Below are 26,101 nucleotides of genomic sequence, written 5' to 3' on the forward strand. Positions count from 1 at the left end.
TACCCATTCCTGTAAGTAGGGCATATCTTTTTAAAATTAAAACAAAACCCAGTTTGTTTCATTGTCTAAAAGCTTTCAGTGGCTCCCTATGTCTTTAAGAGAAGTTCAAGACATATAATATAGCTTAGTGGGCCCTTATTTACCCAGCCTCTGTCTGCTTTATAGACTCATTTTTTATCATACCTTTTCTATCAAATCATACAGTGTTTTCTACAATCAAATTATACTGAAGTATTTGCTTCCTTGCAATTCTAACTTTTTTTTTTTTTTAATATCTAGAATGGTTCCACCATATTATCTGCCCCCTGGAGGGGTTTTTACCTAGTTAATTCCTACTCATAATTTTAGGATTTGCTGAGGTCTCATCTTGTCTAAGAAGGTCAGTCTAACATTCCAGGCTAAATTAGGAGTTCCTATTTAGAATTCTATTATTATAATTTACTCTTCAAGTATTTGCTGATAGAAATAATGGATACAAGATTCAAATATGTATTGCTCTATTACAGAGAATATAGAGACAAGATTCTTTTTATGCACTAAGGACAAGATCCTGTTTGGTGAACTGGCAGTGACTTTAATAAAATAATGGCTGTGTGTACTACAATTTCTAGTTAAGATTACTTAATGTTGAGCATCTGAATACTAAATCTTTTCGGAAAAGGTTTATTCATTATATATAAACATTTCCTACAACATGCCAGTTTATGTTATAGTTGTATATAAAAGTATCTGGTACTGATTTTTCCTAACTGATTCACTGCTCAAATCTTGATCTCATGCAAGTATTATTGATATTATTCTTCTGTAATAGTCCATGAGAGTTGACTCCTAGTCTTCAGTATTAGAAGCATCTCAGCCAAGTTTCCTGTTGAATTTTGAGCTTTGATCAATTATTTCTCTCCTAAAAAGTCTCAAAATTTTTAACAATAATTTAAACCTTCCCTGAAGATAAGTGGATGCATCAATGAAGTGATCATTTATATATGAGTGTTATTTAGATACCTCAGTTTTTATTAAATGATGTTAAAACTAAAATATGTCTTTCTTTATTATAATGAGGTCTTTATTCATATTTCTGCTTTTGTCATGTATTATTCTGAATCAAGAATTAATTCATTCTGTATTTAAATTTTGTGGTTATAATTGCAATTATTATTTATTAATAATTTAGGCAGCTTATAGTTGGGTCTAAGAGATGTTCATACTCACACCCCCAGAGAGTGCCATGCAACAAAGGAGAAGCTAATAAAACAAAACACAGGGTTGCAAAATTTAGTCTTCTTTTTGGCTGTTATTTGCATTTCAATTTTCTTTAGGCTAAAAGAAACTAACATTCCAGCATCCATATACAGTAAAATAGTGTAAAATATATGATAAATAAGATAATTAATCATTCATTCGGTCAAAAAATATTTATTTGGAACCACTGTCTGCCAGGCACCATGAGTTCCAGAGTGCTGAAGGACATTTTGTACGGCATTGGAAAGGGAAAGTGGAATACAAGCATTTGGCAATGATTTTTTAGGGATAAGATTATTAAAATTGTTAGTTTATTACATAATTAAAAAAAAATTTTCGGTCTAGTCTGTTGAATCCTAACCACGTTGCTTCTTGTTTTCTTTCATAATCTAGTGTAGAAGTGTCCAAGTAGAGTAAAGTTCTGAATATTTCACTTTCTAAGGATGCATTATTTCTTTGTTGTTTTTTTTGTAGGTTGGATATTACACTGTGATTTTTTTATGTATGGTGATAATGTTTACTTATTACTTGCAATGCACTGTGTCAGGAATAGTACCTTGTTTCTGCTTAGAACAAATACATGGGCACTGTTACCTTCCCCATTTACTAAGTGGAGAAATGAACTCACATTGGTAAATGAATTAAGCCACTTAAACTATGCTAGAAGCTAATAGGAAGGCATGGGTTCAAGGCCAAGTCAGCTCTGTCTCTACTATCTAAATATTTCATTAATGCAAATGCTTTACTACTTTCAGAATTATAGTATAATACTCCATCAGCAAGCAAAAATACCTGAATTCCAGGTGGCAAAGCTAATAGCTGTTCTTCTTGAGCACACAGATATACTTCATTTCCCAACAATGACTATGCATTAATCAATGGAATACAAGTGGAAATAAATCCCATTCCTTTGGCTGAGTATTAACAGAAGTTCTAGGATATGAAAGCCATAGGATACAACCCTGAACCCCTGGTAACCTGATCCTTGATTGCTGCATGAGCAACTAATAAACATTTATCACAGTGAAGGCATTTGTGGCTCTATCTGCTGCTGCTGCTGCTAAGTCGCTTCAGTCGTGTCCGACTCTGTGCGACCCCATAGATGGCAGCCCACCAGGCTTCCCGTCCCTGGGATTCTCCAGGCAAGAACACTGGAGTGGGTTGCCATTTCCTTCTCCAATGCATGAAAGTGAAAAGTGAAAGTGAAGTCGCTCAGTCGTGTCCGACTCTAGCGACCCCATGGACTGCAGCCCACCAGGCTCCTCCATCCATGGGATTTTCCAGGCAAAAGTACTGGAGTGGGGTGCTGTGGCTCTATCTACTTGTTACCAAGACTTAGTCAATCTTCTCTACCAAGAGTTTCCATTGACAATAATTTCTAATTACCTGTTTCTTATCATAGTCCAGGTTGAGAAATTATTATTTGTGAGAATTATTATTCATTCCACCAGATGATCTAGATTTTCTTTTTATTTCTCTCTCTTTACATTTCATTATGTTGCCTGTTAAATTGCCCATGAATTGGTTTCAAAAGCTTTGTGAAATGGGGCATAAAACAAATATGAAAAAAAGAAGGAAAGAAGGAAAAATTACAGAGGGCTAGAAGAATAGAAGTAATGATGTTCCATGGGGGTATAATTGGAAGATGCAAGAAGTACTATGGGTTTGTTAACCCAAACTCCTTCCCAGCTCTGTTTTTAGCCTCCCTTTGGTTTAGGTCCATAAAAACTAAAAACTCCTTTACTCATGCTTCCTCAAAGCTACTGCTTCAAAAAGCATTGAATCATAAACTGGAAACTGCTAGTTTTTTCTGGGAAAGACTTTACACTTTGGATGAAAGGGATGGATAAAACTGTAGTGCTCTTTCTCCTCTCTTCTTTCTTTATGCTTTAAAGAGAACTGTGATATCTGGATTTGGGACAACTCTCCTAGTGACTATGACATGAGAAATCTGAAGGACATATCAGAAAGCCCTGGAGATGTCACACCAATGTTACTGAACTGCTTAGTGCATCCTAGCAAACTCCTGCCTCAAGTCTTCTGTTGTGAGAAAAATAAATTCCTAATTTTCAGCCATTTTTTCCTCTGGGACTTTTTTTTCTTGCAGCTGAAAACCTTCATAATTGCATCCTAGCAAACTCCTGCCTCAAGTCTTCTGTTGTGAGAAAAATAAATTTCTAATTTTCAGCTATTTTTTCTTGGGGACTTTTTTTCTTGCAGCTGGGAACCTTCATAATTGATTAAGGAATATTAAAGGAAAGACTAACCCTGAGAGGAAAGAATTAAGGAGTGATTGGTTGAAAAGGTAAAGAACAGGAAAATGTCAGGGTTGAGTCTATAAAGGACTATAAGGATAGTGGTGTGAAACAGTAGTGGTATTTTGGAGGGAGACAACTCTGGAGCATACTGATCTCAAGGTGCATATAGAACTTCTGAGTGTAATAGTTAGGTGATCATATATAATTTTCAAGTGTAGGAGTAGCCTGTAGCTTTTACTTGGTAGTGAAAGTTGACTGGTGATAATAGTCAAAATCTCTAGGGACAGTAATTCAGAGGAAAATAGGGAACACCCAGTGAGTGTAGATGAGAAGAAATTATTAGTACAAACAAGTAGTAGAATATGAATAAATATATATATGGCAGAGCTCCAAGATAGTAGGTTGGCCAATAATACAAAATTAAGTAGATAGCTTCAGAGACAAAATACGAATATGATGTCTCTTTTCACATGCTGGCCTTCCCTTATAATATGGCTCTCTAACCTGATCTTATGCTTAGTTTTCATTGGCCTCACACATTTGTCATGATCCCAGGTCTTCTCCTCAGTTAAGTAAAGCCTCAGCATTCTCTAAATTCATTATGTGAATACAGGCCATACTACACTACCAGTTGTTGTTTGATTAATTTATTAGTTTTCCTTTTAGATGATCACTAGAAATCATTTATCTTCTCCTTACATCAGAATCAATTTCTATACTATTTATAACAAAAAGATAACCAATTGAAAAATTGGACAAGACACTTGAACAAGCACTTCATAACAGAAAAAAATAAACTTAGCAAGTACACATTTGAAATATCTGCAACTTCACCAATAATTAGAGAAATTCATATTAAAACTGCAATGCATTATCATTACAAACTAATCAGATTTGCTATTGGTGAGAATGTAGAGTTACAGAAATTCATGGTGAGAGTATATGACCAATTGATATAAACCTTTGGAAAGTTGTCATTGTTGATCTGGATTTAACATACACCTACATTATATTCTAAAAATGCCAATTCTACATACTCAGCAGAGCCACAGGACTGGAAAAGGTCAGTTTTCATTCCAATCCCAAAGAAAGGCAATGCCAAAGAATGCTCAAACTACCACACAATTGCACTCATCTCACACGCTAGTAAAGTAATGCTCAAAATTCTCCAAGCCAGGCTTCAGCAATACGCGAACTGTGAACTTCCAAATGTTCAAGCTGGTTTTAGAAAAGGCAGAGGAACCAGAGATCAAATTGCCAACATCCGCTGGATCATGGAAAAAGCAAGAGAGTTCCAGAAAAGCGTCTGTTTCTGATTTATTGACTATGCCAAAGCCTTTGATTGTGTGGACCACAATAAACTGTGGAAAATCCTGAAAGAGATGGGAATACCAGAATACCTGACCTGCCTCTTGAGAAACATGTATGCAGGTCAGGAAGCAACAGTTAGAACTGGACATAGAACAACAGACTGGTTCCAAATAGGAAAAGGAGTACATCAAGGCTGCATATTGTCACCCTGCTTGTTTAACTTCTATGCAGACTACATCATGAGAAACGCTGGGCTGGAAGAAGCACAAGCTGGAATCAAGATTGCCGGGAGAAATATCAATAACCTCAGATATGCGGATGACACCACCCTTATGGCAGAAAGTGAAGAGGAACTCAAAAGCCTCTTGATGAAAGTGAAAGAGGAGAGTGAAAAATTTGGCTTAAAGCTCAACATTCAGAAAACAAAGATCATGGCATCCGGTCCCATCACTTCATGGGAAATAGATGGGGAAACAGTGGAAACAGTGTCAGACTTTATTCTTTTGGGTTCCAAAATCACTGCAGATGGTGACTGCAGCCATGAAATTAAAAGACGCTTACTCCTTGGAAGGAAAGTTATGACCAAACTAGATAGCATATTGAAAAGCAGAGACATTACTTTGTCAACAAAGGTCCATCTAGTCAAGGCTATGGTTTTTCCAGTGGTCGTGTATGGATGTGAGAGTTAGACTGTGAAGAAAGCTGAGCATGGAAGAATTGATGCTTTTGAACTGTGTGGAGAAGACTCTTGAGAGTCCCTTGGACTGCAAGGAGATCCAACCAGTCCATTCTAAAGGACATCAGTCCTGGGTGTTCTTTGGAAGGAATGATGCTAAAGCTGAAACTCCAATACTTTGGCCACCTCATGCGAAGAATTGACTCATTGGAAAAGACCCTGATGCTGGGAGGGATTGGGGGCAGGAAGAGAAGGGGACAACAGAGGATGAGATGGCTGGATGGCATCACCGACTCTATGGACATGAGTCTGAGTGAACTCCGGGAGTTGGTGATGGACAAGGAGGCCTGGGTTGCTGCAATTCATGGGGTTGCAAAGAGTCGGACATGACTGAGCGACTGTACTGAACTGAACTGAATTAACAGAAATGGGTGTGAATGCATACCCAAAGAAATTTATAAGGATATAGATTTATAAGGTTAGAATAAAATTTATTGTAATGGCTCTCAAATGATTAGAATAAAAAAATTTAAATGGTGATCTATTTCATATAATACAGTAATACACTGAAATGAAAAGGAAAACACTCAAAACTGTTTGAACAAAAATGGATGAACTTCAGAAATACAGTTGTGAGCAAATAAAAAGACATAAAACAGTGTATGTTAATCCATTCATATGAAGTTCAAAGATGGACAAAACTAATATGTATATATTTATATACATGGAAGATTCTGAGTTTTATAAATATTCTAGAAATTTCTTCAGATGGTTGTAAGAGTTCAGAATAACTCATCTACCCACTTATAATTTGTGATCTTTTTGGTATGTATGTATTTCTTTAATATATTTTTCAAAAATCCCATCTCCCTCTTCTCTTTCATTTGAAGTTTCTACTTGAAAATCTACTAATGTTGGCTTTTATTAATCAGTTTTTGTTCCAACCATATTTCTGGAAACTTTCCTTTTTTTTTCTTAATCTCACTTAGACATTCATAATAGTGACTCTTTAATGGCATTTTTCCCCCTCAAATTTCCCAACTCTTTCTTAATTGACACCTTTAATTTTCTTTCTCTCTCTTTAGCTTTATCTTCATAGACCACCCAAGAGAGCTATGTAAATCTACATTTTAAATACTTTCTCTAAATCTTCATTGAAATTGAAGGGAATTGTCTAGCAAGAGTATAAATATCTGTTAGAATAATTTTGATAATGGATAAATTGAAGTCAGCTAGATCACCATTTCACTCCCATAGTATCCATCACTTCTGTACAGTTGCATTTATATGGAACTACTCATTCCTACCTTGCTTTCTATGACTGAAAACTCAATGAGAGTCTTACCTAGTAGGTGGTTACTATATTTTGTAAGTGAAAGAAAGCCTGCAAAATACTGAAAGAATGGTTTCAGCATCAAAGTAGTTGAATGGGAGTTACATATAATATGTAGTAAACAAGTTTATTTTGCTTTTTAATGAGAAATGAAAGAAAATGTATATTTAAGCCACTTTCTTAACTTCATGCTTGTTGAGGACAGTGGAAAGTGGGAAGTAACCACTATTTAATAGCAGAATATGTGCAATCTAATAATTTCATAATCTTCATAATCAGCACTGCATTCATCAAGTGGATTCTGTTATTCCAACTAACACTTTTGAAAACAAAGACTCAGAAAAGTCAAGTAACTTGCCCAAGTTCATATAAAATTAACTGACCTAGCCAAGATTGGAACCTCAGACTGAGTGATTCCAAAACCCACCATCTTTCTTCTCTACCTTCCTGCCTCATTTCTATGAAAATTAATGAGACATGCATGTATAGTAAGGTGATCAGAGACTTCTAATTACTTGCATAACATTTTAAAATATGGTATTTTATTGAACTATGTTTATTTTGGTGCTTAAGCTTTAATATCTAAATTAAGAAGACATCATCATTATATCTTTTGTAATGCACCACTTTCACATTTATCAAATCATTTGGAAGTTGTGGTTGGAAATTCCTAGAGACCACTGGTAATGGTGCTAAATTTCTTTTCATTAGTTCCATTCATTAGCTTCAATAGCTGAATATATTAACTAGATCTCAGTTATGTATTAATCCCATAACTTACTAATGTTAAGAATATAATTTGATTGTTAATATATATGGCTTTTTAAATATATGGCTTGATTGCTAAATCAAATAGAACACTTAAAGATTTTAAATACAAATTGTAACTGTTAAGTGTTTTCCCTCTTATTTTTTCAAGCAAACATACTAAAACACTTTTTCACAAGACACATATAAAGAGTTACTGTTTCATAATAGTATACTATGTAAGTATTATTCAGTAGTATTTAAGGAAAATTACTCATTATAGGCAGTATAATGGCTTCCTTAGAGTAAACTGGGTAAAATCCCATCTATGATAAACTTTTATTCTTCATCTCCCCTTCAGGTACATAGGGTTAATGAGCATAGATTATATTTAGAATGAGTTATATGATTATATTTAGAATGAGTTATAGTTATAGTTATAACTGTATTTAGAATATAGTTATATTTAGAATGGAATAACTGGAATAGCTCAATTCCAGTTGAGCTATTCCAAATCCTGAAAGATGATGCTGTGAAAGTGCTTCATGCAATATGCCAGCAAATTTGGAAAACTCAGCAGTGGCCACAGGACTGGAAAAGCTCAGTTTTCATTTCAATCCCAAAGAAAGGTAATGCCAAAGAATGCTCAAACTACCACACATTTGCACTCATCTCACAAGCTAGTAAAGTAATGCTCAAAATTCTCCAAGCCAGGCTTCAGCAATATGTGAACCATGAACTTCCTGATGTTCAAGCTGGTTTTAGAAAAGGCAGAGGAACCAGAGATCAAATTGCCAACATCCGCTGGATCATGGAAAAAGCAAGAGAGTTCCAGAAAAACATCTATGTCTGCTTTATTGATTATGCCAAAGCCTTTGACTGTGTGGATCACAATAAACTGTGGAAAATTCTGAAAGAGATGGGAATACCAGACCACCTGACCTGCCTCTTGAGAAATTTGTATGCAGGTCAGGAAGCAACAGTTAGAACTGGACATGGAACAACAGACTGGTTCCAAATAGGAAAAGGAGTTCGTCAAGGCTGTCTATTGTCACTGTGTTTATTTAACTTCTATGCAGAGTACATCATGAGAAACGCTGGACTGGAAGAAGCACAAACTGGAGTCAAGATTGCCGGGAGAAATATCAATAACCTCAGATATGCAGATGACACCACCCTTATGGCAGAAAGTGAAGAGGAACTCAAAAGCCTCTTGATGAAAGTGAAAGAGGAGAGTGAGAAAGTTGGCTTAAAGCTCAACATTCAGGAAACGAAGATCATGGCATCCAGTCCCATCACTTCATGGGAAATAGATGGGGAAACAGTGGAAACAGTGTCAGACTTTATTTTTCTGGGCTCCAAAATCACTGCAGATGGTGACTGCAGCCATGAAATTAAAAGACTCTTACTCCTTGGAAGGAAAGTTATGACCAACCTAGATAGCATATTCAAAAGCAGAGACATTATTTTGCCAACAAAGGTTCGTCTAGTCAAGGCTATGATTTTTCCTGTGGTCATGTATGGATGTGAGAGTTGGACTGTGAAGAAGGCTGAGTGCCAAAGAATTGATGCTTTTGAACTGTGGTGTTGGAGAAGACTCTTGAGACTTGGACTGCAAGGATTCCAACCAGTCCATTCTGAAGGAGATCAGCCCTGGGATTTCTTTGGAAGGAATGATGCTAAAGCTGAAACTCCAGTCCTTTGGCCACCTCATGCGAAGAGTTGACTCATTGGAAAAGACTCTGAGGCTGGGAGGGATTGGGGGCAAAAGGAGAAGGGGACAACAGAGGATGAGATGGCTGGATGGCATCACTGACTCGATGGACGTGAGTCTCAGTGAACTCTGGGAGTTGGTGATGGACAAGGAGGCCTGGCGTGCTGCGATTCATGGCGTTGAAAAGAGTTGGACACGACTGAGCGACTGATCTGATCTGATATTTAGAATGAGTTATAGAAACTCAACTCAGCACCAGAGTTAAGTTTCTAATAGTCCTAATACTATCCTAAGTATTGGCTACTTCTGCTGACTGAGCAGTTCTGTACCAATGACAACACTTAAGGAATCTCACTCATCCTGCTGATTAGAGGTAGACATTGAGAGAGCAGATGCTAATAACGAGGTATGACCACAGAAGTAACAAAAGAGGTTTAAATAGAGATGCCTAAAGCTAAATATCCATATTTTAAAGTGTATTTAATAAACTTATATTTTAAAATATATGTATTAAATACATATATATTAAATATATTTTAAAACATAAATATTTTATTTTAGGCAAATATATATATATATATATATATATATATATGTCTCATATGGGGCTTCCCTGGTGGCTCAGACAGTAAAGAGTCTGTCTGCAACATGGGAGACCTGAGTTTGATCCCTGGGAAGGGAAGATCTGGAGAGGGGAATGGCTACCCACTCCAGTATTCTTGCCTGGAGAAATCCATGGACAGAGGAGCCTGGCAGGCTATAATCCATGGGGTAGCAAAGAGTCAGACACAACTGAGTGACTAACACTTTCATATATCATATATAGACGTGTGTGTGTGTGTGTGTGTGTGCGTGTGTGTGTGTATATATATAGGTGTTCTGGACAAAGTGGGGAGGAGGAAATGGTGCACATACCTTTGCTTGTCCTGCTTTTGTGATGGCAGGTATATTAAAGAGCTGTCCAGTATAAAAATGCAGACCACTGAAAAGGATCACTGCAATAGAGTCACCTTCATTCTCAATTACTTCAAGGATATCCTCTAATCTCAATGTGTCTTCCCCCTAAAGTCGTGGTAGGCATAAATTACATAATATCCACAATGACAACTTTTCCGTTTATATTTCCCAATCCAAAAATGACTTTGGGATCTTTCTTACCATAAGAAAAAGCAAAGGTATTTTTTTTCAAGTTAAGAGTCTTCAAAAATCTGGCAAGAACATGCATTTGAACATGCTTTTTGTTATTAAAAAATGATAATACAATAGTAGAAAGTATTTTATAAAGTATAAGTTTTGCAGAACTCTATTGCCTGATTTTATTCTTCAGTTTTTCAATTAATCTTTACTATTTAGATACTTATAAATTATTTCATTTTTATTCCCATCCAATAAAATACCAGAAGAATAGTATATCCATAAAATATTAAATACCAAAACTGATTTCTTGCAAATTAGTATTTTACTTATCAATCTAAAATCATTAATTTTTTTCCAGATAAAAGACACATATACATCATTATCTGAGTGAAACTTAGCCTAATATTTTCTATTAATTTAAGAGTAATATCTATTCCATACCAATCTGAAGGTAAAGATCCAAACACAAAGAAACTATCAATAAAATTCAATATTATCAAGGTTACTTTTCTCCCACAATTCAGTGATCAGTTAGTTTGTGAATATTGTGAATGATTTAATTTGGTCTTATAAACAACTTGAGTGAAAGGACTCTGCCAGATACAAATTATAAATTGTAGCCTAATAATTCTCATCTATTTATGAAGTCTTCATGAATTTTCTACACTGCTCAATCTGACATGGTCTTGAAGTCAAAGCACCACTAGCTACATTAATATTTGGGGAAAACTCATTACAGTATTAATGGATTTTTCTTCAATTGTTTTTAATTTTGGTAACTCTTACTATTTGCCAATTACTAAGTCCCACATTAGGCATATATAATATGTATCACACATGTAATAATATGCTAATTTCTGCTAGTAGTCTGAGACTTGTTTGAAAAAATGATAATCTATAAAAATAAGAGTGATAAATTGTACTGGTCAATCTACTTGAAGGGCAGGATAGAGATAAAGACATAGAGAACAAACTTGTGGACACAGTGAGGGAAGGAGAGGAGTTGAGTGAATAGCTCTGAAACATATCCATTGCCATATGTAAAACAGATAGCTAGGAGAAGGTTGGTGTATAGCACAGGGAGTTCAACCTGGTGCTCTGTGATAACCTACAGAGGTGGGATGGGGGAGAGGTGAAAGGGAGGTCCAGGAAGGAGGGGGATATACGACTGATTCAAATTGTTGTATAGCAGACACCAACACAATATTGGAAAGTAATTATCCTCCAGTTAAAAATAAATTTTAAATTAAAAAATAGAGTTGACAGTGAAATCTCTGAATTTCTAAATGATGTGTATTTTATACATGAAGAAAAGGATTTCAGTAATTCTAAGAAAAAAATTTAAAGTAAAATTAGTAACATGACAACCCCAACCTCTTTTTTTTTTTTTCCTTTAGAGGAGGCTAATACATTTTGTCCGTTATAATTGTTTAAAAAAGTAAGGAAAGTGCTCTATATACTAATGCTTTATTTCTTTAAAGAATCGGTACTAAGAAAATTAGAAATTTATTTTTCAATGATAAGATATGGTTCTGTTTCATGTTGACCTGCTTCAATCTAGTAACGCTAAAGAGTGGTCCCAAATATATGATTAAGTCATACAGCTCCACAACACTTATTACTTAAAAAAAAAAAGAAACTTGTGATGGCTATAGTCATTTTTACTAGAATAAGCAGTTTATATATAATATATGAAACATATCATTCCAAAGCTGTGAGAACTTTCTGTTCCATTAATAACATGTTGCCAAAAAGAAGTGAATAGAGTAGATCTTTAATTTCTCAAATTGGTTTTGGGTTGAAAGAAATAATTGTGCAAACATTGACTTGGGAGTGTCGTACATACATGAAACCTAAAATTTATCCTGTGTGGATCTGTTGGTGCCAAGTTACACAAGCTGCAGGGTTTAGATATCAAAGCCTGTACAACTTAGCCTTACAGCTTTATTAATATAAAGGGCACAGTATTTTAGATCTTAAACATAATGGTCAAGCCCAACTGTTTCCTTTGTAATCTGTTTAAATATAAAGAAATCTCAGAGATAAAATAAGTAACACAAAGTCAGGGGGATTTCCCTGGGGAGTAATAACGAGATTGTAAACCTAATTTCCTTCTGCTACACTAAGTCCCTTTCAATACCCAGACTAAACTCAGAGGCAAACATTTGGTACTTAGATTAAGAGGGGCAAAAAGATAGGCATTATTCAACTTCAACAAATATAACTGATTTTTAATGTGATTTTAATGGCATCCACAGGCAATGGCATTTAAATTTGAAAATGATATATGCAAGTTGCTATCTCCTCCCATCCCACTGAAGAATATGGCAGACTCTAGTGGTGTTGATAGGAAAATAGTTTGCTTATAATATGACAAGCCCTTGAAAAAATTAAAATAAATACACTTCTGATTTTATTTTAAGCAAATCAAGTTTCTATTTTAAGCAAAATGACCTAATAGTAACAGAGTATAGGTCTTTTATACTTTCTTGAAAGTTCCATTAAAGTAATGAAGATAATAAACTTTTGAAGAAAATGAAGAAAAAATCAATACTAAATAGAAGCATGATGAATATTTATTTCTCTTTCTTATATACCTCTCTTGGCTTTATAATACGCATACTTTTCTCAGTGTTAAGTCCATGAAGTTGAAGCTGTGACTCAACAGCATACTGGAAAAGAAAGATGATTTATTAAATCAAGTCCAGTGCACAGAAGTACATTAAAATATCTCAAAAAAAGGTAATAAAATAACAATAAAAGCATATTATCATTTTAGATTCAAGGTCAAGGTTAAAAGTGACTAAACAGAATGTATCAGAGAAAAATTTAACATTATTTACATGCAGCAATCTGAACAGAAATATTATAGGGATAGAAATGTAAGGGTCATTTATTCCTTAGAAATATAAGACATTTTTTTGAGTAAGATATTTAATTAATCTAATTTGAGTCAAAACAGAATTTACAAAATAATCAAAGTGAGCAGTGAAGACTTGCTAGGCTTCAATACAGGATACAAAAATGGCTTGCCCTAAAAAGAGTAAGCTAGTATAAGAAAAGGATAAAAAAAGTTCCCTTCATTGACAGCCCCAGATGAAAATGGGAACCAGAAATTTTAGGGACCCTGAATTTTTTCAAGATAAATATTCTTGATCCTTTTTAGTAAGATCATGGCTATTAATTTGAATGATTAAATGCCTTGAAATTATAAGATATAGGCTAGAATACTTAAATAGTGATAATATAAAGATGGAAATCAAGTTTCTCTAATACTAAAACTGAAATATGCTTTTAGCTGTGTTGGTGTCTGTAACAGTCAAATTTCTTATCAACTGAAATTGCAGAAAAAGTAGCATGGTTTTTTTCCTTGAACCACAAAAAATTCTTAAAGCCTTCAATGCATTTTTTAAATTAAAAACTACCAATAATTATGCTAGTGTGTTATGAAAGCAAATGGACAGATAAATGTTTATATTCCTACTTTAGGTAACTAAAGGGTTAAGTACTGGGGTGTGTATTGATTTAATTTCATAAAATCAAAAAGCAACAAGAATTAATAAAACATTTATAACTGCACTTGATTTAGACCAGTGGTTTGTTCAGTGTCTTTAAAAAGACTAATAAATCAATGTTCCTATTCAATTCTTTCTTCCCTTAACACATGTTTTACTTAAACAAAAGAAATAAAGCTACAATTTATAAAAATGCATAAATCAAAAGCATCTGACAGATCTTTTTATTATAAGGTTACTTAGAAAAGACTAGTGAATAAACATTCAAGTCAGGCAAATGATATGCTCCTTTAGGAAGAGTAGAAACAATACAAATATCATTTGAAGAATCCTTACATGATCTGAAGGGAAGGCTTTGGCTTCTAGGAGAATTTTATACCGTTTGGGTGTAGGCTTGAAAAATGATAACTGCAATGAAATGGATTTATTGAGAAAAGCATTAATGTACAACTTAGACATTTGTTCATTTTTATACCACACTTTAATTTTATAATCTCCAGCATTTTAAAGGAATTAATTAACTACACAGTTAGATGCCTATCAAAGGTACATTTTTCCAATTAGCGTTGTTTCCAATGAATTCTAAAAACAAGATATTTGCTCACTATATTTATCAGTAGGAAAGCAAATTTGAGAGAAAAATGTGAATCAGATAAAAATGAATTCTCAAACTTTACTTAAATGCTAATTGAAAATTAATTGAAAATTGAAAATCTCAATGCACTTAATGGCAATTGCTCTGATACTGAAATATCACAATCTATCTACTGCCATCTGGGAAGCTCTGTATGTATGTCTTATTCATAGCTGTAGATTTGGTTTTTAGTACATAATATTTCTAAAGTTTTATGATTGTATGAAATCTAATTTTAGGTCCAACTGAAAATTCCTTTGCCCTAATGAAACATATGGGATTTCTAGATTCACCAGGGAGAAGTAGCTCATGTGTTCAGTGGAGCCTTTTCATTTCTCCGTGCAGTTCTTGGAGAATACTGACAGACAATAATAACAATAAGGATGATTGCTATTGTTAATTGCATGTTGACCATTGGCCGGGGTGCTAAAACAATTTTCACGTATTATCATGTTTTATATGTATGAGGTAGATATTATCATCCTCATTTTTTACAAAGGAAAAAATTAAAATTAGAAATGCCAATTGTTGTTTAGTTGCTAAGTTGTGTCTGACTCTTTTTCAACCCATGGACTGTAGCCCACCAGTTTCCTCTGTCCATGGGATTTCCCAGGCAAGTATATTGGAGTGGGTTGCCATTTCCTTGTCCAGGGGATATTCTTGACTCAGGGATCGAACCTGTATCCCTTGCACTGCAGGTGATTCTTTATCATGACCCACCTGGGAAACCCAGAAATGCCAATACCCTTGTCCAAAATCAAACAGGTATTTAAGTAATCTAGCTGGGAGCCAAACCAGAGTTGTCTAAACTGAAAGTCATGCTGTTTACCTTCATACTTAATATACTCCATAAGCACTTTCCTTCAGCCATGTTTAATAATCATGTCTGTATATTATAAAAATAAAATATCAGTATCTTAATAGTCCATCTTTGTCCTATGGACATGTTTTCAAACTCTCACTTAAAAATGAAATACAAAATTTTCATGACATCAATTACTCTAGGCACCATATTTCAAACCAAGAATATATATTTTAAGGTATACGTATTACCAAATTCTTAAAATGTAAGAAATACCTAAGCAGAGTGACTCAATGTTTGTTATTGTTGTTCAGTCAGTAAGTCATGTCTGACTCTCTGTGATACCTCGGACTGCAGCAGGCCAAGACTCTCTGTCCTTCACTGTCTCCTGGAGATCGAGCGATTTCATGTCCATTGAGTCGGTGATGCTGTCTAACCATCTCATTCTCCACTGCCCCCTTCTTCTCATGCCCTCAATCTCTCCCAGTAACAGGGTCTTTTTTAATCTACCCCCTAAAATCAATGTACAGAAATATAATATTCCATAGTCCCACCCCCTAAAACTCAGCATATTGGAAAACTGTCTTTCTGAAAAGATCACTGCTTGCTACCATTTTTACATCGTTATTTTGTGTGCTTGCAGCAATTTAGCTTTTTATCAACTGTGACTCTTATTCCTTATGTTCTAAGATAAGAGCTCAGTATTCTAAAGCTGTTTGTAAAGTGACAACTCTCCCATGATTATGAAGAAGCCATTCTAGCAGGGCCCAGCATTTCCCGGAATAATTGAAAATAATCTCACAATTTATTTTTAAGTAAGTAAAACTCCAAATCCTCATGAATTAAAGATAGAAAAAATCAGATTCTGTAAATGAGTGTATTCTAAACACTGGTGGGAAAGGAGGCTTACCAGTAGAAGATGTAAATTAACAGTCAAACCATTCATTAGGGCTATTTCTTTCTCATTGGCTCCTGAAAAATAAATATACGATAATTTAGGTTTTCCTGTTAGTTTTAAGGGTGCTTGGAAAAACAAAGTATCACTATCTCATCCTTATTGTTTTAGTGATAAGGGCATATTTGATGTGTCATCACAAAGAAGTGGACGTTTTCCCACTTGACTAATTTTATCAAACGATATTTGGACTCACATGCACATAGCTAGCTAAAAATTACATTTTCTTTTTGACATAATAAATAATAACAACATAATAGTGAAGCATTTGCTTTCTCCTGTAAACTAAAAATGATCTATCCTATCATCAGCTAGGTTGCCAAATTCCTACAGAACACATTTTTGTGGTAAGTGCATCTCGAAGAGGAATCTAAAAAGAATTGAAGGCCAATCACATCTTTAAAGCTGGTTGTTTCTAACATTAAATTAATGCACCTTTAATAAAAGAAGGCAATGCTTCTAAACATAACTCACTGTTATTACAGTGAAATATACAGTAGTTCCTAAGACAAAAAAAGCTAGCAGTAAAGTAAATGCTAAATAGCTCTGGGTTTTCTTTATTCACACTGATATGAGATAATTAATATAAATATGTATTGTTTGATAAAGAAAACATGCAAAATTAAGAATACCACATCACAATCATAATCTGATCTAATTCCTATTAACAAGGGTTTTACCACTAGAAACAGACCCAGAGAGAAAGCATACAGTGGATACTTAAGAACTCAGAGCACAAACAAAGGTAATACTTTCCCCCTTTTGCTTCTTATGATGTCTCTTGAAGGCAATTAAAATAGTATCTCTTTACCATTGCTGAGAAAAAGAGGGTATGAGCTTTAATGTTTGTAAGGCTGTACTAAGTGTAAGAGAAAATGCTTCATAAAAGTCTTGCACTTTGTATCCAATGAGATATTTCTGATAGAATCCCATTTTACTCAAAAAATAGACTGTAAGTAGGATAATTATGCTAATAACTAGACAGAGTTTTAGGTTAAATTCACTTGAGGGGAGGCCACTGGAGATAAGTGGAATTTATATTTCAACATAGTCATTTAAGGAAAGGCCCGTGCTTTGAACTAGTCAAGAAAAACTTGTTGCATTTGATGGATGCATTTCCCCACTTGCTATGCAAGTTCAGTTCAGTTCAGTTCAGTCGCTCAGTCATGTCTGACTCTTTGCATCCCCATGAATCGCAGCACACCAGGCCTCCCTGTCCATCACCAACTCTGATATGCAAGATTGGTAAACAAATGGTGGCTGTTAAATATGTATCTCTGGTCATTGTAAGGTGAATCGTGTCTCAAGTCCAAGGACAATAACAACCTCATACTGCATATATATCTATAAGTTGCTCATTTGTGTCCAACTCCTTGAGACCCCATAGACTGTAGCCTGCCAGGCTCCTCTGTTCATGGAATTATCCAGGCAAGAATACTGGAGTGGATTGCCATTTCCTTCTCCAGGGGATCTTCCAAACCCAGGGATCAAATCCAGGTCTCCCACATTGCAGGCAGATTCTTTACCTTGTGAGCCACAAGGAAGTTCTTCATATGCATTCCTTGCACTAAACAGGTATCTCAAACACGCTAGATAGCTTATGTTGTATATGGGGGCATACATCTTCTATGGTATGAGCATCTTTTTGAAATATGATGAAAGAAATGCTGCCAGATTTATTTGCATTATGGTATGAATTTTCACTATTACTTATAAAACAAAACATCATCTAAGACATCAATCTGATATTATTCTTAACTTCCCGTTAGCTCTTTACACACATCTTTTCTGAAAACTATTAATTTTAATAAAAAATATTCGGGAATGTGGAAGGAGAAAAGGAAGGAAAAATAATACATTTCACCATCCTTATTCATGGATGTGAAACCCATGGATATAGAGGAAGGAATGTATTCATGGAACAACCCATTTTATGTTAGGGACTTGAGCATACACCTATTTTGATATCTTGGAGGGAATATCCTGTGTGGACTCCTGGAAGCAATCCCCAAAGAAACTGAGGGGTGACTGTATCAAGAAAGAGCAGAACTAATAGAAAGAAAAGCATTTGAAAGACTGTGTTGTTGTTTACTTGCTAAATTGTATGTGACTCTTTTTGCGACCCCATGGTCTGTACCCTCCAGGCTGCTCTATCCATGGGATTTCCCAGGCAAGAATACTTGAGTGGGTGCCATTTCCTGCTCCAGGGTATCTTCCCAACCCAGGGATCAGATCTGCATCTCCTGCATCACAGGGGGATTATTTCCCACTGAGCCACTGGGGAAGCCAGAAATAATGTAATGAGAAGAAATCAAAAGAGGATAAAATAATTTATAAATTTACCACAAATGAAAACAAAGATATGGAAGATGCAGAAAAAAAAGAGGTAGAATTTCTATATAAGGCCAGGCATTCCATTTTTGCTTAATAATTACCTTTGATTAAAATAATTATCCTTGCCTAAGAAATGTTAGTCCTTCAAAGAATACAGTGTTCATTTTGGATCACCTAATTTTTTTCATGCATGGAATGTGATGAACCACAGGTGCTTGCTTGGGCTGAATTAATCTAGACATACGCTTGGCCCTGTGCTTTGCACCCTTCACTCTCAACGGACTGCTAAAACTTGGATCACTTCTTTATTTTATTTATTTTTTTCTCTGTTTTGCTATTTATTTTTGTAATGACTTATATTTGACATTAAAGTAGAATTAGCATAATTGAATTTTTTTTAAAATTTTATTTTATTTTTAAACTTTACATAATTGTATTAGTTTTGCCAAATATCAAAATGAATCCACCACAGGTATACCCGTGCTCCCCACCCTGAACCCTCCTCCCTCCTCCCTCCCCATACCATCCCTTGGGTCGTCCCAGTGCACCAGCCCCAAGCATCCAGTATCGTGCATCGAACCTGGACTGGCAACTCGTTTCATACATGATATTTTACATGTTTCAATGCCATTCTCCCAAATCTTCCCACCATCTCCCTGTCCCACAGAGTACTAACGCATATATATGGAATTTAGAAAGATGGTAACAATAACCCTGTGTACGAGACAGCAAAAGAGACACTGATGTATAGAAGAGTCTTATGGATCAGTTCTTTATAAGTAATCCTTCACTGACTTGAATTTGTCTGCCCACATACACAAAAATTATCCCACCTTAGCACTTTAAATTCAATCAAGTTCTTCACAAATGTCCTCCTCACCTGCTTATGAACTTCGTGAAGGGGAAGCTCAGTGTGTTTAACATGTGTGCATGCACACCCCAGTATAGCTAAGGATGGTGCATGTATTAAGGCTGCAGAACATTAACAGAAATGCTTATTCCAAATATGACCTAAAGCACCTAAAGAATCAAGTGTTCTTAACATTCATGGGCTACAAATCAGATAGATTTTTAACATATTTTCAAAAGAAAAGTTACTTAATTGACCTATTTCTTTTGGTCCAATTTGTATTTCTGAAATTCATGTTTGTACCTTTAAGATATTTCAATACTATCAGCATTCCATATGACAATAAATCTTCATTTAAAGCAAGTTGAAATTCTCTCAAGTTGCTTTTGTTTGTTCCTTTTGTTTTTCCTAAGAGCTTTTTTTGAACTAATGTTGAAACATCAAAAACTGTAAGTATGGGCTATAATTTCCTGTGCTATACAATATATCCTTATTGCTATCTATTTTATACATAGTGGTTTGTAACTGCCCTAAATTCCTCCCCCCACTTCCCTCTCCCCTTTGGAAACCACTATTTCTTTTCTACATCCCTGAGTCTGTTTCTGTTTTGCATATACCATCTTTTGTACTATTTTTTAGATTGTGCTTTGTCACTCAGTTGTGTCTGACTCTTTGCAACCCCATGGACTGCAGCCCACCAGGCTCCTCTTCTTTGCTTTCTGCCATAAGGCTGGTGTCATCTGCATATCTGAGGTTACTGATATTTCTTCCGGCAATCTTGATTCCAGCTTGTGCTTCATCCAGCCCAGCATTTCTCATGATGTACTGTGCATATAAGTTAAATCAGCAGGGTGAAAGTATTCAGCCTTGACGTATTCCTTTCCCGATTTGGAACCAGTCTGTTGTCCCATGTCCAGTTCTAACTGTTACTTCCTGACCTGCATACAGATTTCTCAAGAGGCAGGCCAGGTGGTCTGGTATTCCCATCTCTTTCAGAATTTTCCACAGTTTGTTGTGATCCATACAGTAAAAACCTTTGGCATAGACAATAAAGCAGAAGTAGATGTTTTTCTGGAACTCTCTTGCTTTTTCGATGATTCAGTGGATGTTGGCAATTTGATCTCTGGTTGCTCTGCCTTTTCTAAATCCAGCTTGAATATCTGGAAGTTCATGGTTCACATACTGTTGAGCCTGGCTTGGAGAATTTTGAGCATTTCTTTACTAGCGTGTGAGATGAGTGCAATTGTGTGGTAGTTTGAGCATTCTTTGGCATTGCCTTTCTTTGGGATTGGAACGAAAACTGATCTTTTCCAGTCCTGTGGCCACTGCTGAGTTTTCCAAATTTGCTGGCATAGTGAGTGCAGCACTTTCACAGCATCATCTTTCAGGATTTGAAATAGCTCAAGGGGATTTCCATATCCTCCACTAGCTTTGTTCGCAGTGATGCTTCCTAAGACCCGCTTGACTTTGCATTCTGGGATGTCTGGCTCTAGGTGAGTGCTCACACCATCGTGATTATCTGGGTTGTGAAGCTCTATTTTTGTGTAGTTCTTCTGTTTTTTCTTGCCACCTCTTCTTAATATCTTCTGCTTCTGTTAGGTCCATACCATTTCTGTCCTTTATTGAGCCCATCTTTGCATGAAATGTTCCCTTGGTATTTTTAATTTTCTTGAAGAGATCTCTGCTGCTGCGTCGCTTCAGTCGTGTCCCACTCTGTGCGACCCAATGGATGGCAGCCCACCAGGCTCACCTGTCCCTCGGATTCTCCAGGCAAGAACATTGGAGTGGGTTGCCATTTCCTTCTCCAATGCATGAAAGTGAAAAGTGAAAGTAAAGTCGCTCAGCCGTATGGGACTCTTCGCGACCCCATGGGCTGCAGCCTACCAGGCTCCTCTGTCCATGGCATTTTCCAGGTAAGAGTACTGGAGTGGGATGCCATTGCCTTCTCCGAAGAGATCTCTAGTCTTTCCCATTTTATTGTTTTCCTCTATTTCTTTGCATTGATCAATGAGGGAGGCTTTCTTATCTCTCCTTGCTCTTCTTTGGAACTCTGCATTCAAATGGGTATATCTTTCCTTTTCATCTTTGCCTTTCACTTCTCTTCTTTTCACAGCTATTTGTAAGGCCTCCTCAGACAACCATTTTGTCTTTTGCATTTCTTTTTCTTGGGGATGGTCTTGATCACTGCATGCTATACAATGTTATGAACCTCTGTCCATAGTTCTTTAGGCACTCTATCAGATCTAATCATTTGAATCTATTTGTCACTTCCAGTGTAAAATCATATGGGATTTGATTTAGGTCATACCTGAATGGTCTAGTGGTATTCCCTACCTTCTTCAATTTCAGTCTGAATTTGGCAATAAGGAGTTCATGATCTGAGCCATAGTCGCCTCCTGGTCTTGTTTTTGCTGACTATATAGAGCTTCTCCATCTTTGGCTGCAAAGAATATAATCAATCTGATTTCGGTGTTGACCATCTGGTGATGTCCATGTGTAGAGTCTTCTCTTGTGTTGTTGGAAGAGGGTGTTTGCTATGACCAGTGCTTTTGCTTCACAAAACCCTATTGCCTTTGCCCTGCTTCTTTCTGTACTCCAAGGCCAAATACCATATAATATTCAGTATTTGTCTTTATCTGTATGACTTATTTCATTAAGTATAATATGTCCTAGGCCCATGCACACCCTGCAGAAGGCATTATTCCATTATTCTTTATGGCTGAATAATATTCCATTACCTAGTGGCTCAAATGGTAAAATATCCACCTGCAATACAGGAGACCGGGGTTTGATCCCTGAGTCAGGAAGATCCCCTAGAGAAGGGAATGGACATTCCAGTATTCTTGCCTGAAAAATTCCATGGACAGAGGATCCTTGCCAGTTATAGTCCATGTGGTCACAAAGAGTTGGATATGGCTGAGCAACTAACACTAATATTTTGTTTTTCTTTATTCATCTGACTATAATTCAATAAAAATTACAAATGAAAGTACTACATTATTGGAGGCCAAGGATTTCTAAAAAAACTTCCTGAAATCTTATCAGGATTTGAAAGAGTCTTTACTTTAGAAGATGGGCTTCTCTGATAGCTCCGTTGGTAAATAATCTGCCTGAATTTCAGGAGACCCCTGGGTCTGGAAGATCTGCTAGAGAAGGGATAGGCTACCCTCTCCAGTTTTCTTTGGCTTCCCTTGTGGCTTAGCTGGTAAAAAATCTGCCTGCAATGCAAGAGACCTGGGTTCTATCCCTGGATTGGGAAGAGTCCCTGGAGAAGGGAAAGGCTATCCACTTCAGTATTCTGGCCTAGAGAATTCCATGGACTGTATAGTCCACAGGGTCACAAAGAGTTGGATACAACCGAGCAACTTTCATTTTCCCTTTACTTTAGAAGATCATGTACAACTCACTGCAGTAAGTGTAAAAATTTGAATTATTTCATCTAAGATGTATGTGAGACAGGGTTCTCATTTGAAGAGTGAGAACTACTTGTTTATTTATTGAACACAATTTTTTGCTTTACCAGAAGGTGAAACTTATATACAAGCACTACCTTCTTCTATCCATGCCTAGCACACTAATGTTCATTGAGCTCTTATTATGTGCCAACACTTCTAGTGTGACTTGTATTATCTTCACAGTAATCCAATAAGGTATCTACTTTATTTTCCACTTTTATCAGCGAGGAAACTAATGTGCAAGCAGATGAACTCACTTGTCACAGATAGGAAGTAGAAGACAAAAATCTTTCTCTCTCAGAAAAATAAATAAATAAAATCTTTGTTGAAGATAACATTTGGAAGTGTTGTCCATGTTATCTGCTCTCTGTACATCAAATATAGGAAGCCCATGTTCATTACTAATATCCTTCTGCATCTTTCTCATCCTCATTTAATTTCTTTTTTTTTTTGATTATTGTGTGTTTATTTATTTTTTATTTTATTTTATTTTTTAAACTTTACATAATTGTATTAGTTTTGCCAAATATCAAAATGAATCCACCACAGGTACACATGTGTTCCCCATCCTGAACCCTCCTCCCTCCTCCCTCCCCATACCATCCCTCTGGGTCATCCCAGTGCACCAGCCCCAAGCATCCAGTATCGTGCATCGAACCTGGACTGGCAACTCGTTTCATACATGATATTTTACATGTTTCAATGCCATTCTCCCAAATCTTCCCACCCTCTCCCTCTCTCTCAGAGTCCATAAGACTGTTCTATACATCAGTGTCTCTTTTGCTGTCTCGTACACAGGGTTATTGTTACCATCTTTCTAAATTCCATATATATGCGTTAGTATACTGTATTGGTGTTTTTCTTTCTGGCTTACTTCACTCTGTATAATAGGCTCAAGTTTCATCCACCTCATTAGAACTGATTCAAATGTATTCTTTTTAATGGCTGAGTAATACTCCATTGTGTATATGTACCACTGCTTTCTTATCCATTCATCTGCTGATGGACATCTAGGTTGCTTCCATGTCCTGGCTATTATAAACAGTGCTGCGATGAACATTGGGGTACATGTGTCTCTTTCCCTTCTGGTTTCCTCAGTGTGTATGCCCAGCAGTGGGATTGCTGGATCATAAGGCAGTTCTATTTCCAGTTTATTAAGGAATCTCCACACTGTTCTCCATAGTGGCTGTACTAGTTTGCATTCCCACCAACAGTGTAAGAGGGTTCCCTTTTCTCCACACCCTCTCCAGCATTTATTGCTTGTAGACTTTTGGATCGCAGCCATTCTGACTGGTGTGAAATGGTACCTCATAGTGGTTTTGATTTGCATTTCTCTGAAAATGAGTGATGTTGAGCATCTTTTCATGTGTTTGTTAGCCATCTGTATGTCTTCTTTGGAGAAATGTCTATTTAGCTCTTTGGCCCATTTTTTGATTGGGTCATTTATTTTTCTGGAGTTGAGCTGTAGGAGTTGCTTGTATATTCTCGAGATTAGTTGTTTGTCAGTTGCTTCATTTGCTATTATCTTCTCCCATTCTGAAGGCTGTCTTTTCACCTTGCTAATAGTTTCCTTTGATGTGCAGAAGCTTTTAAGGTTAATTAGGTCCCATTTGTTTATTTTTGCTTTTATTTCCAATATTTTAACAAGGACTTAGAAGAAATAAAAAAGAGTCAATATATAATGAATAATGCAATGAGTGAAATTAAAAACACTCTGGAGGCAACAAATAGTAGAATAATAGAGGCAGAAGATAGGATTAGTGAATTAGAAGATAGAATGGTAGAAATAAATGAATCAGAGAGGATAAAAGAAAAATGAATTAAAAGAAATGAGGACAATCTCAGAGACCTCCAGGACAATATTAAACGCTACAACATTCAAATCATAGGGGTCCCAGAAGAAGAAGACAAAAAGAAAGACCATGAGAAAATACTTGAGGAGATAATAGTTGAAAACTTCCCTAAAATGGGGAAGGAAATAATCACCCAAGTCCAAGAAACCCAGAGAGTCCCAAACAGGATAAACCCAAGGCGAAACACCCCAAGATACATATTAATCAAATTAACAAAGATCAAACACAAAGAACAAATATTAAAAGCAGCAAGGGAAAAACAACAAATAACACACAAGGGAATACCCATAAGGATAACAGCTGATCTTTCAATAGAAACTCTTCAAGCCAGGAGGGAATGGCAAGACATACTTAAAATGATGAAAGAAAATAAGCTACAGCCCAGATTATTGTACCCAGCAAGGATCTCATTCAAGTATGAAGGAGCAATCAAAAGCTTTTCAGACAAGCAAAAGCTGAGAGAATTCTGCACCACCAAACCAGCTCTCCAACAAATACTAAAGGATATTCTCTAGACAGGAAACACAAAAACGGTGTATAAATTCGAACCCAAAACAATAAAGTAAATGGCAATGGGATCATACTTATCAGTAATTACCTTAAACGTAAATGGGTTGAATGCCCCAACCAAAAGACAAAGACTGGCTGAATGGATACAAAAACAAGACCCATACATATGTTGTCTATAAGAGACCCACCTCAAAACAGGGGACACATACAGACTGAAAGTGAAGGGCTGGAAAAAGATTTTCCATGCAAATAGGGACCAAAAGAAAGCAGGAGTAGCAATACTCATATCAGATAAAATAGACTTTAAAACAAAGACTGTGAAAAGAGACAAAGATGGTCACTACATAATGATCAAAGGATCAATCCAAGAAGAAGATATAACAATTATAAATATATATGCACCCAACATGGGAGCACCGCAGTATGTAAGACAAATGCTAACAAGTATGAAAGGAGAAATTAACAATAACACAATAATAGTGGGAGACTTTAATACCCCACTCACACCTATGGATAGATCAACTAAACAGAATATTAACAAGGAAACACAAACTTTAAATGATACAATAGACCAGTTAGACCTAATTGATATCTATAGGACATTTCATCCCAAAACCATGAATTTCACCTTTTTCTCAAGTGCACATGGAACCTTCTCCAGGATAGATCACATCCTGGGCCATAAAGCTAGCCTTGGTAAATTCAAAAAATAGAAATCATTCCAAGCATCTTTTCTGACCACAATGCAGTAAGATTAGATCTCAGTTACAAGAGAAAA

The 26,101-nt window shown here is 35.9% G+C and overlaps 1 protein-coding gene across 14 annotated transcripts in view; it reads right to left on the reverse strand.

Annotated features, from left to right (window-relative positions):
• The window catches only part of KYNU (kynureninase), a 137,999-nt gene that overhangs the window by 64,972 nt on the left and 46,926 nt on the right, over nt 1–26,101 (reverse strand). For 13 of the 14 annotated variants that reach the window (XM_044935814.1, XM_044935811.1, XM_025276847.2 and 10 more), the window contains 4 exons: nt 16,277–16,338; nt 14,267–14,338; nt 13,013–13,087; nt 10,194–10,340 (listed from right to left, as the gene is read on the reverse strand). In XM_044935814.1, the coding sequence (XP_044791749.1) occupies nt 10,194–10,340; nt 13,013–13,087; nt 14,267–14,338; nt 16,277–16,338 (356 nt within the window). The remainder of the gene's footprint in view (nt 1–10,193; nt 10,341–13,012; nt 13,088–14,266; nt 14,339–16,276; nt 16,339–26,101) is intronic. The other variant, XM_006068164.3, reaches the window with a different exon arrangement.

This window comes from Bubalus bubalis, chromosome 2 (assembly GCF_019923935.1).
Source record: "Bubalus bubalis isolate 160015118507 breed Murrah chromosome 2, NDDB_SH_1, whole genome shotgun sequence".
NCBI lineage: Eukaryota > Metazoa > Chordata > Mammalia > Artiodactyla > Bovidae > Bubalus > Bubalus bubalis.